The 19,592-nt window shown below is 42.3% G+C and overlaps 1 protein-coding gene across 1 annotated transcript in view; it reads right to left on the bottom strand.

Annotated features, from left to right (window-relative positions):
- LOC308371373 (metabotropic glutamate receptor 4-like) overlaps positions 1-19,592 on the bottom strand; it is a 175,990-nt gene that overhangs the window by 121,758 nt on the left and 34,640 nt on the right. The window contains exon 2 of the mRNA XM_080846240.1: positions 17,290-18,284. Within this exon, the coding sequence (XP_080702366.1) occupies positions 17,290-17,847 (558 nt within the window). The 5' untranslated portion in view covers positions 17,848-18,284. The remainder of the gene's footprint in view (positions 1-17,289; positions 18,285-19,592) is intronic.

Below are 19,592 nucleotides of genomic sequence, written 5' to 3'. Positions count from 1 at the left end.
TTTACCCCAGATGCTGCCAGAGAGGTCTGAAACTCTTTAGAGGTGATGTGTGGGTTGACTTTTACCTGATTTATTCTTCTTCTGGTGCTTCTTGGTGATGGTCTTGATGGGTGCCACTTCTAGGCAGAGATGCGGTCATGTTGAATGCCCTCCATTTCTAAATTATTTGTCTTGGATGGATGGATGGAGCTGGAATCTTTTGGAGATGGTCTTATAGCTTTCCCAAGACTGATGGGCTGTCAGAACCTTCTTCCTGATGTTCTCGGATATCTCGTTTCCTTTCGGCATTGTTGATCTGTGTCGGTACACCTTGGCACTACAGTAGTTTTGTTGGTTTCCTCCCTCTTTTAATCTGTGTTGCCCAAACCTTTCCCTAAGGATGTCTCAGATGATCGGTTTGCTTAATTGACTAATTAAGCACCCAAATAAGTTTCACTGAATCTGTTACCTGCTTGACTTTACCAATTCAGCTGGGGGTTCACTTACTTTTGAAATGGACTAATTCCATGTTTCATGTAGTCTTTTGGCTACTCAAACAATTCCCTCTAAAAAAAGTACATGCAAATGATAAACATAAACCTGACATTCATTCTATGGAAAATTGGTGATGAAAAAAATGAAAAATCATGGTAAAACAACAGAAAACTCCTGAGTGGTCAAGGGGTTCACATACTTTAAAGTGGCACTGTATATTCATATTTTGTACCACGCAATGGTTTTTTTATATACAAAAGTTTGTCTGAGCATCCTAATCTAACACCACTGAAACACTCACCCTTTATCATAATGGCAGCTAATTTCTTGACCTCACGCTGACATGGGCAAATGCACAGTTGCCCAGCTAAGTCCTCTTGCAAAGCATTCTATCCTTGCCATTTAGGCATGTCATTAAAACAAAGACCATTGCCTTCTATTAGAGCAAATGGGCACTGAGCGAGCGGGTCTGAGTATTAGCAGAGGTGAAGGGGAGAGTGGAAGAGCGCGGCACTAAGCTGCGCCGGCAGGAAGCATTCGGCTGCAGCCAGAGAGAGTGAGAATGGGGCTCAGGAGGATCATCTGGGAGCTCCTCATCACTCAGAGAGCATGAGGCTTGTGGGTAATGGTCCCTCCTATGCCTTAATGGTCAAGCCCTCCCATCCCAGTGCAAGCCTCCTCTAATTTAGCCTCTGTGACGGGAGGAACGGCCGATGCTAGTACCACAATCCTGTGCTGGTGTGCTTGCGTGGTCCTGCTGTGTGTTCACTGTCCATTTGTACATATTTCCCTGCGGAGCTGTTGGACGAGTTATGGAGTTATACTTTATGTGGTTAATGGTGGCTATGCTTTGTATGAACATGTCATGCCTTTCTTTACAAAAAAAAAAAATCAAATAATTTATAGCTCTGAAACATGAACCTCAATAATGTGTGTAATTATCCTGTGGATGTCTCTTTTCCCACTTGTTTAATTAGACCTAGAAATGTAAGAACACTGTTGCTCTGTGTAATTCAGTATCTGCCGCCTGCTAGGACACAATGTGCAGATGTCAGTGATTTACAGAAATGTTCATATAAATCGAATGATCAAACAGATGTTCGTTATTTTTATCCCTCTTGAGCCATTATCACTAGTAGTGGAGTGTCTGAAGGATCAGTGTTCTTTATCTCCAGTCTTCAGACTGCTCTACCCGGGTTTGTCTGCTCTCTCAATGGCTCATGTTGTCTCTGGGTTAGATTTCAGGATCCTGTGATTGCTGGGCTATGAGCTGTAACCTGAGATGGCTTCATCCTACTCCTGACCCATTTGGCTGGACTGTCTCTCCGAGCGATCGATCCCCGTGCTTCAGCCATTCCTGCTCAGATTTTCCCTCACTTCCTCTAGGCAGACAGCCACTTTTGCCTGTTTGGTGCTTTAGACCACTTAGCTAAACGCTGTATCGAAGAATGTAGATGTTTAAATAAAGTCCAGAATATGCTTAAGAAGCATATTGCTCCTTTCTGATTTTTGCTGGAAAGCACAAACATGCATTCGGAGTAAAACTTATAGAGGCTATTTAAGTTATACAAGCAAGGAATGATGAAGAAAGGCGCTTATTAAGTTATTTGTTGGAATTTTGTGACTGAATGTCTGGAGGGAATTTATAGTATCACAAGAATGCTCTGCATGCCACAAACTAAAGAAATAAAACACGACATAGAAAGAAAAAAAAAGAAGTGCAGGACTAAAACTGCTGAAGTGCAAGAACCTCAAAAATCATGGACCTGAACAAAAATAAGAGGACATTTGTTTGAATTCTGCTTCTTGTGTGAGGCCCATTGTCTAATAAAACTACAGCCCCTTAGAATAATTAAAATCCACAACTAGTAAAAAGTCAGAAATAAGATTTTAGACTGCAGGGTAAGATATATAGGGCCCTATCTTGCACCCAGCGCAATTGACATTGTCACCGACGCATGTATAATTCCTATCTTGCACCCGGCGCACAGCGCGATTTTTCCTCCAGAGGCGCGCTTCGAAATGAACTTGCGTCGACATGGGCGGGGGCGGAACAGAGAAGGCGTTTCTCTGGCGCAAGTGGTATTTTGCAGTTTCAAAACAACGCCGTGCGCCATTGACCAAAAAAAAGCTGGTCTAATGTGAGGCGCAATGTCTAAAGTCTGTAACGCGTATTCAGAACGCTATTTTAAGGGCGCATGTGCTTGCCCGCACAGTATAGGACCTATAGGCTACACTTTACTTCTGTCGTCTTCACGAGAGATTTACACCAATTGTTTGGCAAGCCATATATAATTACAAGGAAAATAAAGTATTTACCACATGAGGAAATCATTGTGATATCCGTATCATTTTAAAACTAGGCATACATCTAGCGTACACAATTGACCCAAATGATTCAGGTTAATTGAAGCTGCGTGACATTTGATTTATTGTATGGCTTTGTTGCATTTATTTAATGCCAGTATTATTATAAATCTTGTAAACTCATCTCTGTGTATGTGGACTTTATTTATGTACCTTGGGTTTGGTCAGCTGGTGCACTGGCTTGGGTGCCGATTTCCATGCCCCCAAATCCCTGCAGGCTCTCAGGCGTGAGGGTAGACGTGGCGATGTCCTCTGCTGCCGTCAGATCCTGGGTCGAGGCAGATCCACCTCCCGTGAAGGCACGAGAACGTGTGTTACCTTCCAGCTTGGATGGCCCACGTCTCCGGACGTCATTATAGCGTTTTCGGCAACGTTTTCGGGTGCCCCGTTGCAGAAACAATCACGGCAATATCTTGACATGCTTGCTTGACTTTGCTTACTTTTGGAGGGTTTCTCGCATCCCCATATATATCTCCCGGCTTTTTACAAAGCCATACAATAAATCAAATGTCACGCAGCTTCAATTAACCTGAATCATTTGGGTCAATGTGTAGGCTACGCTAGATGTATGCCTATTTTTAAAATATCTTGGATATGGGTATCACAATGTTTTCCTCAAGTGGTAAATACTTTATTTTCCTTGTAATTATATATGGCTTGCCAAAAAATTGGTGTAAATCTCACGTCGGTCTCCTCGGCTGTGAACTTTTCCGGTCTTCCACCAGGTAATTCCGCCATCAAAATAACAAGCCGCTATGGACTATGCGCTCCTCGCTCTTAAAGGGAATGTGAAATGACGCTCGGATTGGTTTATTGCATATTACGCCCAAACCACACCTATGGCTGAGTAACCTCCTTTGGACCAACCCTTTTGACACTTGCGCTGGACGCAAGTGTGTTTTTTCCGCCGTTAAAATAGCAACTGCGCCATAGAGCCGCCCACACAGCTACTTGCGCTTGGCGCCGTCCTACTTGCGTTTCTGATCGGCAAGATAGGGCCCATAGACTGCAACTGTAATCCTTTTCACTTGCGAATGTATTACCTAAGGAGAGACTCCCTTCTGAAACAAGCAAAAAATCGGGAAACAATGGATTGTTTGGAATGGATTTTTTGGCATGTACTGTTCCCAGAGTCCAGTTTCTTACTGAACAATCGACTTGATAGGCTTGTTGCCAATACCATTTTTTAATCCTGTCTCATATTCTGCTAAGAGAAGGGTTTATTGGTTTGCACTCAGAATCTACTGGTTTCTAAGCCAGTAACTGGATGGTGCAGGAAGCTATTGGAAAACTCTAATGGGGTTTTACTGCTGAATCCCTCAGGGAGAGATATTTGTTTTCTGTCTGGAAAACTGGGAGGGGTAGATCCAGTAGTTTGACAAAAAGTTGTTAGGCCATCAAATGTGTTGTAAACGTATTTAGCTACTAACGAGAATGATGGATTGCCCTTGTATGAGAACTAAGATAAGACGGTGAATTACGTACTTTTGTAACCTTATATTTGTTCATAGAGACTTGAGACTACAGAGGCATGTACATTTAGAGCGAAGTATTAAGAGGGAAGACACGTGAATGAAGAGTGAAGAAGGCACGTTCAGGCTTTGGGATTTGAAAATATTACAAGAAGGTGAAGAAGGGTGTGCTGAAGAAATCCTATATTTTCAAAACAACTATTTTCATACAGAAAACCTGCTATAAATTTCAGCTTAGGAATTAGTTATTTGTGTTTGTACAGTGACCTTTTTGCCGCTCACTGGCAACATTACCTTTGTACGGCTCAGTGGTTCATGAGCCTAAGGGCAATGAATTAGATCGGACAACAGTGACTTCATGAGGAATCAATATCTTCAAGCGCCACATTCTGAGCCACGTTAAGAACAACACACCTGCATGGCTGAGAGGTTTACTGGTAACCGAAGGGGCATAATGATGGCATTCCACTTCCCCTGTCAGGAAGTGATGTGATTTATGGTTTCAAAATCCACAACTCTCATAGATGCAATATGCCTGCATCGACAACAAAAGACAGGCAAGGTGTCATGGTGTTGTGTAGAGCCTTAAGACTACTGCTTCCAAATTAGAATTTCTAATCTTCCTTGAAGATGCATTGTTGACAAGTCTATACATACATGATGGATTTGGGTTGCCAAGCACATTTTTGCCATTTAATTAAAAATCTAAATAAAGTGCTAGATAGTGCTGTGTTGGCTACATACATGTTCTTACATTTTTGTTTTATAATTCCTATTCAGCATTTCTATTTATGAGAGCATCTGAATATAAAATATGTTGTTTGCATGATAAGCACTGTACACGTTTGCATGCCTGCAACACCGGTTATTCAGAGGATGTGTGAATTCATTCTGTCAATGTGTGTGTGTGTTTATGTTTGTGTCTTAAAAAAAAATTGTGCATATGTCCCCTATATTTTCAGTAACGGCACACATTATGCACATTGCATTAGGATGACAAATGGCCCCGAGCTTGAAAAGAGCAGGGGAAATCTATGTAAACTGATTCAGCCTGAGCAACAAGTGATGTTTCCTGAGAATTGCAGCCAGATTCGCCCATCTACTCCAGCTCCTGTGAAGTGCTCCATCCTCTGAGCCCTTTGTCTACAACAGGCACTGCAAGCACACTACGCACATCACACTACACATCACAACAAAAACAATTAACATAGCACTTCACTTAGCTGGGATTGTTTAGTCTAGCTCATCAACAGACTATGCAGTGGTTATTTGATAAGAATTCAACAACACTGCAAAATGTTATGCAAAATACCCACATACACTACAGTTACGTAATACTGTTGACTATCATTAATACTACAGTCACACAACATTCCCACTATAATATGATCCTGGGAACAATCCGGCAGCTGTCTTGGTAATTATTGTCATGATGACGCATCTTTCTCAAGGATACAGTCAGTCACCACACCTTCCAAACCTTCCAGCTCTGTATTAATTGTTTTATACACTCATGTCACTAGTGCCCTTGAACATACACAAATTGCTATTAATTATGGATGATATGATTTATTTATATCACTACATCTTCAAATGAATGGACAGAGTTACTAGCCCATACGATATTTTAGAAGATGCCATATTGCAGAATGAATTCAGTGAAACGGTATTACAGCAAGTGAACCAACTCCATACCTGTCTGTCTGTCTGTCTGTCCATCTATCCATCCATTGACACAGTAAAGAGCATTTAGTCAATACCGTTCTGCGCCCGACAGGAGCAAATCAAAACCCAGTTATCGTTTTATTTTAAATGACACATGAATAGTTCAAAGCCCACTCCTGACTCACTGATATGAGAAATACAGAAAGAACTTTGACCTATCGTTTTTTCTTAGTAGGTAAAAAAAACCCTGAGTGCTTGATTGAATAAGTACAATGATTTTATTGCAGCCAGGGGCGAAGAAAATAGGGGGAATGGCGGATCTCCCCATTGTCACCCAGCCCCCTCTCAAATATATTTGAATGTATATTTTATTGAGAAGTGTGAAATAATGGGGACAGAACAATTACTTTAAAAGGAGAGAGGAGGTGAGAAAAACTGATTGTATTCAATTACGTCTCATTCTCTGGTAAGCTTCAGCCTGAGCTCTGCCCTCCAAAGCCCTCACCGCCTCCTCAGTAGTGTCATCATGGAAAATCTAACATTGATTGTCAGACACATAAGCAAATAGTGATCAGCCAAATCAATTTGTATCACACAGGAGTCATCTACCAGAAACATCAGCGGCCAGTTTTAACATGTCAGAAAGTAATAGCAATCTCAAACAGGATAAGGCCACGTCAATGGTTCTGTTCTGTTCTGTTCAAAAGAAGTTTCACTGGTGTTGACAAACAAACAATAGGCCAGAATCTCATCTCGTAGTGCCATTACTTTAATGGTTATCTTGTTTTGTTGGGAGCCCTAGACTGTTACTTGAGTAGGCTATTAGTTATGCAAGAAATATCGCTTCAACACGACCTGTAAAAGTAAATCGTGCATTTCTGTGTTCCACGTCCTTAAACGCTTGAAAAGTATAAAAACCAATCTAGGCTCAATTGTAAAACCCACGGTGCTTCGCTGCTTTGACAAAACCTTCTCACGTCTACGGTTCCTGAGCAGAAATAAGATGGGCAACTTTTGATTGTATCAAATTAGAATAATGTTTCAAATTTGCAATTGTAGCCTACTTTTTAACAGATGGGTATTGGTTTTGGATGTCACATTATCTCATCGATAACCCCACTAAATTAATTATTTTCTGTCTGGTGAGGTGGAATGATCTCTCTTCAAACAGTCTGCAGGTAATGTCTTCAGTCTGCAGGTAATGTGGCCATTGTGAGCCAGTGTCACAGTCTTTTGTCAGCTCAGAAACCATTACCTCACAGGAGTTCAGGGTGTTTTTAAGTAGAGCAGACTAGCCATCTAAAATAAAGGCGGCTCTTGTCAAGATGTTCCTTTATAATGACCAGCTATGGCAGAGGAGTCCTTCGCTGTCTACAGAAAGACAAATATTCCAGATGAAATGAATAAAATACAACTTTTTTTTGTAGGTCCATATCTGCTGGCACAGTTTCAGTGAAATCAAGTTTTCAGTATCCCCATTTATTCACTGGTCTGTCAGTTGTACCCATTTCCATGATGGAAACATGAAGTGTCATTACGTCCATGCATTTAAACAGTAATGAGGGTAATACAAAGATAAAAAGTAAGATGCATAATTCATCATACACAGTTAGTGTAAGCTGAGGAACTGCTACTGTTACAGCAGCTACATGTCCAGACCACGGGTGTGATGGATCTGGATGCGACTTGATTCTTGTCACACCCAGAGGCTGTGTTTCAGAGAGTTGGCTGCCCTGCTAATCTCCTAATCTGATGAGTATGAATGTTTAAGATGACCTCTTTCATGCTCCAAAGATAACAAATGGGGATTTAACAGTCTGTTGTTTTGAATCAGAAAATGTTTCAACATGGGGACAGGGACTCTGCTGGTAACGAATCGTATGGTATGTAGATATTTGAATTGGAATGAATAATTAATTCATCCAAATAAGCATCAGCCTGTCCTAGCACAAACATCTGTTACTAGCAGAGACAAAGCTATAAAATCCCCTTCAAAATTCAGACTGCCTGCATTATGCTCAGATGACCTAACATGTGATATGAGGTCTGAAGATAAAAGCAACACTACTGATTTTGATCGGCTCAGAGATCTTGTCAGTGAATTACAGAAAGGGCCAGATCAAAAAAAAAGGATGCCTTGGCATGACTCACACACCAGATAGATCAGACACAGACATGAATAAGCTTTCTTTATAAATTCTCTACCCTTGACCAAACTGACAAATAATCTTGCAGATGCCCTGTGCTGGTCGTGTCTACGGAATGGCTTTGCCCTTGCTTTCATATGTAAAGCCTGAGGCAGACATGCATCTCACTTTGGAGCGTGAAAATAAAGCGAAAGTCAAATAGAGAGAGACAAGAAAGTCTACCCAGAGTAATCCCCTAATTTATCTTCGGTTAAATCACAACAAAAGGGAGGGAGAGGGGGGGGCTTGGAAAGAAACATCAAATCCTGTTAAAGTAACTAAAAAGGTTGCTGGAGTACTTCTTTTCTCTCCTCTGTCTGACATGAGGCATTGGGGTGTTCTCTGTATTATTTCAGTTTGGACATCATCATCAGCTGATGTACAATGATTGTATATTGTTGGGATCCCATTATTTGCAATTGTCGTGACAGCTCTCTGAATTTCATATGCCATAACAGCTTGTTATTTAGCCATCAAAGCATGCTACAGTCATGTCAATTACAGGTTATGGTGACACGACTCGGTTACATCACTGGACACAGATTGCTATACAACATATGATATCTGCCAAGTAAAATGTTAACAAAAAACACAGGTATCCACAATGCTATGTGCGTTCAAGTCCTGTCTACTATAGTTCTCTTTTCAAAGAAACATTTGATTAAAGACATAGTTGTAAAGGTGTTGAAGGCTCATTTTGTTATGTATTATCTGCGCTTGCATCCAATTAAAAATATCATAAAAGTCTGAATTTAGACTACATGTGATGGGTGATTTGCTTATGTTTAATTTGACAAACGTGAATAACATTATAACATATCCATATTTAGCGACTCAAACTATCGTATTCCAGTCAGTTAAATAAGTGTTTGCTAGAGACAGAGTACACATCCAGAGTAAGTTGCAGATACAGAACAAGCAGTTAATGTCTTACTACAACAGATAGCAATATTTCCAGTTCCATCAGATTGATAGCAAAACAACAATATGCCCATATACTGTATATCCATGTAATTTAAGTTAGTATGTACAATTTAGTAAGCACATTTTCTTTTAGACAAAGTACTTAAAGGGTTACTCACTAATTTATTAACATTTTTAACTAGACATAACATGCAAGTTATGTCCAGGAATAAGAAACTAACCCTAGCAGCTTACATTAGCTAGTGTGACAAAATAGTCTGTACAGATTCAATGCAGCTAAAACCTTTAAATAAAGTTATGGTTTGATCAATACTTACATGGTCCTACAAGTTTTTCTTAACTTATTTGATTCTTTACATACAAAGATGTCACATTGAAGTCAGTCAAATGACAGAGTTCAGAGTATTCTGATGTTAGTCAGAAATCTGCCACTGATTATGACTTGAACAGTACAACCTTTGTTCACAAATTAAGATCACTTATGCATGTTAATGTTAACATGCTGCAGATTCTGCTGCAAAATCAACAATTGCATTGCCTGTAGCAAGAGTTAGTTTGCTCACAATCAACCTTTGCTGACCGAGAGCCATTGTATAGCTGAGCAGCTGCTTTTGATCAGAAAAGCATTTCCCCATTGACGCCTCTAATCAATATCTGAATAGCCTTTTTCTCTCACATAATTGTCAATACAACCAAGGAATACAAAAATCAAAGAAGTTACAAATCAAATCAGCCAAATACATGCTCCATGGAGTTTTAGAGAAACTGAGGGAAGATTTATACTTGAATGGCTAATATCTGTATAGATACGCATGTCTGTATAAATAAACTGAATCCAGAAAGAAGGAACAGAGGCTGTACAAGTGAGATCGTCAAAACTGAAGGTCAATACAGCAGTGTTGTTGTGGTAGGTGAACTTGTCCGCACTGAGCCTAGAAACAGTATTGTGATTCTGTATTATGCTGAGGATAAATGGAAGGCTGTCCCCTACAAGGCCAACAGGATATGTGAAATCATGGGGGAAAAAATCCAACAGTGTGTCATGTATTAGCCTTGACATAATGTCATTCTAGACTTTCAATCTGATGTCTTCAGCTAAACTGACGTGTTGCGCCTCAGTCACAGCCAATTAAAAAAACAGTCAATCTCAATCCAGGTCGCCAAAACTCAAACAGGGTTTAGGGGATTGTAAATGTGGATTTGCATGTCCTAACCAACTAAAAATGGACCTGACAGAAGGATATCCTCAGGACGAAACAAGACAGGACATTAAGAGCTGGCCCCCTTTGAACCAAAACTGGCGACTTTACTTTTGTTGAGATTGCTGCTATGATTGTAACTGTCATTTTTGTGGCCACAATTATTTTACTATTTTGCATCTTCTCTTTTCAAGTCCAAGGCTTTCTTTGGTCCAGAGTAAACAAGTGAGCCTTTCATCTTCTCCTCACATTGATCTTTAATTCAACCTCTCATTATCAATATCATTCTAATTACGACCATTATTTCCATTATCAATTGTCAATGAGTGTTGCAACCCACTAAATGTCCTCCATTGTGTGTGTGTGTGTGTGTGTCCGTGTTTGTGTGCGTGTGCGCGTGTGTGTGTGTGTGTGTGTGTGTGTGTGTGTGTGTGTGTGTGTGTGTGTGTGTGTGTGTGTGTGCGTGTGTGTGTATGTGTCATCCTGAGAAAATGTCTGCACAATTGATCACAACAGTAAAGGTGCCGTGAGGAATGAAAGTTACAGCTAATCCACAAGAGGAGCCGTGTTGTTATAGTGTTAGAGAAATGAAGCAGAACAGTGCCAGAGACCAACAACTGGAGATATTGTGTATGGCCCAGTAGAGCCCAGCACAGACCTTACAACCCCCAGAGGGCAACCACCTTACTCCAAACACGCTTCCATGAATAATGCCATTTCTCCGCTGTTGCTGGATTAGGGAAGGGGCCGACCTCAGGAGCAATTGGCGACAGTCGTATGGGGCTGGTGCTTGTCGAGAACTGAACTGAGATTTCAGGCACTATTGACAAGTCCTCAGATGATATCGCAGATGAGATACCAGCGCGGTTTGCCATGCGATGAATAGAGTGCAACTCCCCATTTAAGAGACTCTTTCATTTGAATGGAATAATCTTGCCAAGGAAAGCAAGCCAGTGCTTTCGAACAGTGGCCAGCCCCCCACGGTATCGCCCCAATCAATTGCAATTTTGCCCAAGACATGGATCCAAACCTCTAGCATTGTTTCTGGGCCGAATGCACTGATCCATTTTGGTCTTAGATTGTCAAAATCAAAATGGCACTGCCACGTCTGGCTTAATGAACAGATTGGCATGATGCTGGGAGAAAATCCATAGTGCTTGTCATTTGGCTGAGGAACCCTGCGGCACCGAGGATGTGGAGTGGAAAAGGCTCCTGAATAGCGTCTGGCTCTGCGTGTCCCGGTGGAGCCGAGCGGCGTGCTGAGCGCCTCTTGAAATCAGGGCAGTCAGAGGATTTCTGGGACAGTAAATACCCAAGCTACCGGGAGAGAATCAAAGATGAGGTTTGGGAGACTCCTGGTTCTTCAGATGTAATCTGATTTGACAAATGGAAATCGTTAGATGGTCTTTGCTCTCGCTTTGCACAGCTCCTGTTCCCCACAGCCCCCAGTTCTCAGCCCTAAAGAGGGGGGCACAGGTAAACAGAGGCTCAAAGCCATTGGTTTACATGCAAGCTATTTTTATTGTTGACATTTAGTTTGTCCAATACAGTCAGTTCATAGAGTATGTTACCAGTTGTGTGATATGCAACATTGCCTTGATGATCACAAATTGATGTCAGATGTGTTAAGCACATAAATACGAGACACAACCAAAGGGCAATTAAACCATATTAGGCTTATATTTTTTGAAATATTACTTGATTTTATGGCAAGGCACTATTTTATGCAAATCCTCAGATGACTTTGAAATTGATATTTTTCAGACACTTAAAACTTGGTCAAAAATGATGCGTGACACTTTTATGATCAAATTTAATAAAGAATCAACTCCACTGAACTGACAAACTTCCTTGTTTCACTAAGATTAATAGCTTTTTCCTTGTGAACCAGTAGCTTTGAACAAATACTCTTATTTCATAGAGTGGTAGTTTCTTTGGCATGCGTCGAGGCACTGAGTGTGCTGTCTGAGAGCGCATGTTTTGATAGAAATGGCAAAGAAGGGGGGATTTAGGGACTTGTAATCTCGTTCCACCTCTAGAAGCTTTTATTTCTTTTGACTGTAGATATAACTGCAAGAGCCACTCAGCATAAAATGAAAAAAAGGTTACTCCCTTTCTGGGTCACTGGCGTGAATTGAAGGAACATTCCCCAAGAAGATGGGAAAGCAACTGCAGTGTATTATCATAAGTGGGGACCCTCTCAGGTATTCACTACAGACAATTGCAAACAAAAGATCCTGCCCTGAACCCACTTCATTTCTCTCCACTTCAGTGTTTGAGTGTAAAAAGTAGACAGAATGTCAAAGTAGGCATCATGATTCCTATGAGCTGTGGTGCTGTACTGTTTAGAAATGAAGACAGCAGAGTAGACATGGAGTATCCGATATGTATTTGATAAGCATGATGTCATATTATACCATATATTGTACCCTATAGCATTGAGAATCAAAGTATTGGTTATCATATATTCATAGCTGTGATGCTTTTAGCCAAAACAGCCTCTTTGATTTGTAATTGTACATCTTCAAAAAGAAAAGTTGTACTCTGTTAAGGTAGGTCCGCGATTCTGGGAAAAGGTTGTTGATATCTAAGCTCAACAGTCAATTGAATTATACCCCTCCCATCCGGGCTCCTGAAGCAACACGCTGATTGGCTGGTATAATGTATGGCTCAGTCTGCAGAGCCTGTGCTGTGTACAAACTGCTGTTTTTTGAGTGCGCAGGCAGCTAGAGGACCACAAGGAGCAATTTGCTGAACTTGACCAGGAATGTATTGGATGTAATGGCACCTCTAACTGCATTGAATATCTATTGTCAGTTATATTTTACAGCTTTATAGGCTATATTTGAGCTGAATCTTACAGGCCATTTATGAGCATCAGCACAGTACATCTACTCTGCTGTATAGTTAAGGGCCGTATGAAGAATGTATTTCCATAGCAAAGGTTTTGCCTTAATATGTCGCAATCCTAACCAAGGAAGACAAATATACTGTTTATTTGTAGTCGTATTCTGGCCTTTCCCAAAAACCCAATTCTCACTGTGGGGTTTAGTAAATTAAAAAAAAAATTGATTCATTGCTTTCCAAAAGGGAGAACCCAACACGTTTCCACAAATATCTCAGGGAGACATTTATGCCAAGATATCCTGGCAAGATAAGCTCTGATAGGACCTAAACAAATTGTCAATTTAGTGGTTACGTTCATAGAGATACAGGATTTGATAATGCACTCAGATAAAACAACAAATACGTAATCAAAATATTAAACATGTGTATTCCAGACCCTAATGAAAAAGTATGCCTCAGTGATACCCTAGCAAGTTCTTTCCATGTCCATCTAGTATTACATTACTAATCAAACAGCCTATGAAGAAGACCTATGATGATTGGCCAGTGTGAGAGATTATGAGGACTGGGCAATAGGGACAGACATTCTACCAATTAATGTACAACCTGCTAAAGCACATAATCAGATTCCAGACAGAGAGAGAGAGAGAGAGAGAGAGAGAGAGAGAGAGAGAGGGAGAGAGAGAGAAAGAGAGAGAGAGGGAGGGAGAGAGAAAGAGGGAGAGAGAAAAAAGAGAGAGGGACAGAGAGGGAAAGATAGAGAAAGAGAGAGAGAGGGAGATAGAAAAAGAGAGAGAGGAAGAGAAAGAGAGGAGAGAGAGAGGGGAAGAGAGAGAGAGCTATAGAGCGGAGTTAAATAAAAAAATGATCCAGTCCATCTAAGTTGTGCTGGTCATTCTATGCTGGCATCATCTCTTTATTACCTACTCCTCGTCGTTTGAAATCAGGCCACAGGGTCTTTATATCTACTGCAAAACCACGCGTTCATCCACCTCTGCAAATGTACTGTATAGTCCCTTTTTATGCGCTACTATATATCAGCAAGCCCTTCTAAGTCAGTGTGTGGGCCGTTTACTGGTAAGCGCTTGGTCTGTTTGACCACTTATGCCATCGTCTATGTTCTCACTCTGGTTCTTGGGATTTGTGTGCTACCCGATTGTTTTTCTGTTATCACTTTTTCAGCCATTGTTGGTGCCTTCAGTGACAGTGATTGTTTGATTTCATGTTTTACACAGCGCCTCCAGCTCGATGGGTCCCCATTAAAGTGTTTTTGTCTGGGGCAGCAGGTACTGGTCTCCACGCCCTCTGTGGATCGCCCACCTCTGTGCATGTATTTTTGTCTCTGTCTCGCGGAGGATGAGCAGAGAGGAAAAGATAGGCAGAGGTTTGCATGAGCACAGTTAGTGTCAATGCCGAGGTGGCTCTGACGGTCCAAGGGCATGCGCTGAGATAACAAATAAGGTAATTATGTCGGCATGCCATGGCTCCCAACAGGCTGTTCTTGGCCCAGCGCAACACAGAGTTGTTCCTGCACCGGATCTCCCATGCCTGAGTTGCCGTAGTGTAACCTTTGGCTCGTCAAAGCTCCTCATGCTCAGTTCTCTCCCTCTACAACAGCGTGCAGGTGGTGTACCTCCAGCTGTGAGGTACATACGGGTTGTGTGTATGGGAGGGTGGAGGGGTATGGCTGGGTATTTGTGGGCCTGTGATTGTCTGTGCATTTCGTGTGTGTGTGTGTGTGTGTGTGTGTGTGAGGGTGTGTGTACATCGGTCTGAGAGACAGTGCACATGGGTGTGTCCAAGATTGGGTTTGTGTGCTTGAAAGACTAGGCATTGAGCAAACAACGGTGACAGTGTGTTTGTTTGCCCTCCGCTGGACACATCCGCTGCACCACCCTCTGTGGCAAGCTGCTGTGACATCTCAAAGCAAATAAAAGCAGTTGTGGCATTAACCGTAAGGCCGTGCGGTGCACTCCTGATGAGGCGGCGCTATTCTTAGCCGCAGAGACTGGCCACTGCGTGCCGCCGAGACTCATCCTGCTGACCTGCAAATCATTCGGCCCCGGTCTCCACCGAGCGGTTCCCAGACCAGCTGCTGTCGTCTGAGATCCCTTCTCCCATTTACTAGTTTACTGTTTAATCCATATCTGAGTCTGCTTTATAGCCCGAGTCGGGCACTGCCGTTTCTTGGGTCATTCGGACGACATTTTCCAATCAGAAGTGTAAAGGATTAATGTTGTTCTATTTTTTTAATACTACTCAAAGTTATTTTTTTTTGTGTGTCTGTGTGTGTGACCACTGAACTGAAGAATCAGAGGACTAAATGGATTGTAATGGTTCAGAAATTAACCTCAGGGCAGTGGGGGTCCTTCCGCCTTTATTTCCTCCACGAACCGAACAGCATAAAACTTAGTGGAAATTACAGAAAGACTTTCGATAAGGAAGAGGTCAGCAAAGCTGACTGCCTCCCATGCATACATCAATAGGGGTTAGAGTCGGAGGGCTTGCTTAGGGGGTGATGTTCTAATGAGGGCGTCCATGTCCACAGGGAGAGGGCTGCTCCGAGGTGCTGCTTGGGGGGGATCTTATTACTGCGCACTCGTGCCGTAGCACCCGACTTTCCATCCCTCCCCCGGCTCCTGACTGAGTTATACAGGCTTTCCCTGGGAGGGTGGAAATGTGCTTGGCACAGCACATGTACCCCAAGGCTGTCACCGGTGCTTGGGCCCCTGCTCCGGGCACCTCGCTCTCTTTCATCACACGCTTTTTTTTTCCACCCTCAGCTCCCGTGTGATAAACAGGATGGGAGATCAAGGTAAATATCTTCTCCGTGCTGTCTGGCTACACAAAGGATTTCCAGCGCATCACTTCGTGCTTCCTGCCAAAGTTGGCAACAACAGAACTGAAACTGCAGATGAGATAAGAGCTCTTGTTCCTGAAGCTGATAAGCTTGAATGGGGGGAGCAGAGGTGATGCTGATAATACGACACGTGTGAATTAAACCCACTGAGTGAAGTGATACAAACCTACAAGTGCCTTATCGTCATTCAAATGCATTCCCATTAATTGGGAACAGCTGGCAGTAGTGTTTCAAGACAGCTGCTATCTAATAACTTGAGGCAAGTCCACAGACAAACAAAACTTATATCTGTAGTCTGTTTTATCTATGGAGAACTCAAAGAAAACATCAGTGGTTTTAATCAGACACCTCTTGAAATGAGCTTTCTTCCTTGAGGGGACAAATGGAAAACATTAGTGGTGAGTTATCGCCTATAAAAGTAATATCAGCATGGATATTTTCACTTAACATCCTTAAGAGAGCTGAATAAGTGGCTTCTTAATATCTTTAAAGGAGTAGGACCAAATAGCATGCTGTTTTGGAGAACATATTTTCCTCCTTGGTCACCCCCTTGGGCATCACTAAATGTAGCATGAAAAGCCGAAAAAAGAAGATGTCAAGCAAACATTTCCTGCCTGTGTCAAGTAACGTCTGTCCACAGCCTGTTTACTTGGCTTTTTTTAGTTGCCTTCTGCAAATCTTAATCGTAGTTTCATTCAATGTGAACCCGAATGCAGCTAGTTGTGTTTCCTTTTCGCTCAGCAAAAACTGTTCATCCTTTCTGGCAAACATTGGAGGGCTGATTATCTGTTTAGTGCAAAAAGAGAGCTTGGCTGTCAGGCATCGTGTTGCTCTAACACAGCAGATGCATCAGCCTTTTGCGTTGCCTTATTGGACCAACAGTGCAACGTACATCCAATTTAATTTCCATCTTGGTTTCCACAAGTGTTAGCCTAAGCCTGCCATGTGGCAGTAATCAAAACATAGCCACTTATGAGGCAACAGATGCACTGGAATGCTCGAGATTATGAAAACGAACCACAGACAACTGAGCATCCAACATATCAGCATGTCGCAAACACAGTCGCACAGAGAATCAAAGGGATGAATCGGACTGAAGGACAGCCAATTTCCCCACTAATATTTCAATCTGTGAAGAAAGGGATACACTGTTACATAAACCAGCATACCATTATTCTTATGAACGTTTGCTTGGTCACACTGTGTTTTTCCTTCCGCCAGGTTGCTCAGTGTGAGCGGGAGTGCTTGTAAAAAGCATGCATGCCCAAACATAGCACTAGTGATGAGACCCTTACCTTGAACAGGCGGAGGATGTTAGCCACCATGATGGACACTGAGCTGGCAGACGCCCCGATGACTCCCACCACCCTCTCGGGTTTGGAGATGATGGGCGAGCCGCCGCCCAGGCACTTGACGTCCGAGCCGTCCTTCTCGATGAGCGCCTGCACGAATGTGAGAGACTGCTCCAGGGCGTGGGTGTCCCGCGAGCACGTGTCGAGGATGCGTGCGCCCAGCGTGATGTTGGGCAGCAGCGAGTGATCGTTGTTGATGCGGTCCAGAGCAAACAGCATGGCCTCCAGCCGGTGAATGCCCTTCTCCTTCTTCAGCTCACCGCAGGCCTTGCCGTCATGGCCGCGTGCGTGCACTGGGAAGAGCCCCCCCAGGGAGATGTCCCCGTCGATGCGGATGGAGTTCAGATGCGTGTGGCCAGGGCCCTTGGGCTTCGCGGCTAGAGTGGCCAGGACATGGCAGAGGAGGAGGAGGAGGACTGATGCCAGTCCGTAACGGCCGAGCCCGGCTGGTCTGCTGGCAGAAACTGGAGACATGGCAGTCGTCCAAACCCACATGTACATCCGAATTATTTGTTTTCTCTTTGTTCCGTTTTCTTTCTCAATGTAGACTGAAAAGTCCAGAATATTAACCCAATAGTTCAACAAGGTAGAAATGATCCTGTTGGATTTGCGTCATTGCTCAAAGCTGTACTTTTGGAGAGAAAAAAACCCCACAATTTCTTATGGATTGTGCCACCTTCTTAAGTGTGAGCCCTGATCTGCATGTCGGGTTGGTGTTGAGATGGGCAGCACAGTGCTGCTTGGCTTACTGTTGTTGATCCCCCACCAGACCATGCGGATCCCTCTAAGGCGCTTTTGGACAACACAGAGGTGAAAGATAATCCTGTCTGCTCTCCTCCTCTTCCTCATCCAGTGGAGCTTTTGAAAACGCTCCCAAAGGGTGCCAGTCTGTGTTAGTCCCTCAGGCTCCCCAGGTTGGCAGGCAAGTGAGTGAACACCTGAAAGTCAGTGCAGAGAAGAAAAAAAAAGACTGAGTCACACAGCATGGAGAGTGGAACATCACATTTGTCAGTATTTGTTTGGACACTGCAGACTCTATCTCTTTCTTATTCCCTCTCTCTCTCTCCTTCACAAACTTACTTTTCTGTTTACAGCTGGATGGAGAGGCGGTTTTTATATGATTTTTTTAAATTGATTTCTAAAAGGTTGTCATGAACTCTCAAGGTTGAGAGAGAATGAAAGTTAGCTCTGACAGACTTCTTTTCAATGCACAAATGTTAAATTTGGATTCCCAGAGAATTGCATATCTGGTGCTTCATTCATACCCTTTGAGAGTACACTTTAATCAAACACTTTCAACTCTTTTTACACAAAACTAAAATTCCCTGCAGCCCAGGCTCACAGAAACAACAGAATCTCGATCTCTGTAATTTATTAGAAATGTCTCTAATTTCATTGACCAGCAACTGGCAAAGTCCGCTGTGCATGAACTAAAGCTTATTTAATAACCGCTTAATTTAATACTATGAGCAAGATCCTAAACGCAAACCTGGGTGGGTAAGCGCAATGCTCTCACACCACACAAGAGCTTCAGTTCAGACACAACGGACTTGTTGCTTGTTGCTCGTTGATTTGCTTGTTAGATTTCCAAGAAATTAGGGGCCGAAGGAGTGCAAGCTGTGCTAAATTCTCTAGGTTTTGAGTAAGTTGTGTAAGTTGCAGTGAAGCAGTGCATAATGCCATGCTAGTCTACCTAAACTGGCTTCATTTAGAACAGAGGTCCATTGATCCATCCACATAGCAATCAAATGATTGAGTATCCAGTCATTGTAACATAATGGTAATGCATTGTTATATTTGTGTCATATAGCGATAACAAATGTTAAATGTTAAATCATGATAATGATAATTTTTTTACATTTACTTATTCTTTCGCCAGTTATGGAGTCACGATAGTTGCTCTGGTTTATTTCATGAAGATTAAAACAGCATAAGAAAAAACTTTTCTTCACTTGCCTCCACTTGGCACCTCTACTGAACGTTTTCTTTTTTTGTGTGGTGAAATGTCAAAACAAGTGACATTGAGTTGAGTTTTCAACTACGGTAGCCAAGTTGTCAGACACATATAAACTTATCACAGAAGCCAAGTTAGGCAGCTATATTTGTTTGCTTATGTTTATTTGTATTACCTTTGACTGGCATACCATGTCTGTGTGACCGAGGAAGTAGAAAACATTTATACTTCTCCACATCTACCAAACAAGTAAAACTGTGCTAAAATAGCATCTTCTATCTTAGTCCCTTTC

Source organism: Sprattus sprattus, assembly GCF_963457725.1.
Source record: "Sprattus sprattus genome assembly, chromosome: 10".
Classification (NCBI taxonomy): domain Eukaryota; kingdom Metazoa; phylum Chordata; class Actinopteri; order Clupeiformes; family Clupeidae; genus Sprattus; species Sprattus sprattus.
Note: the sequence above shows the minus strand (reverse complement) of the source record. Positions and strands in the feature narration are given on the sequence as shown.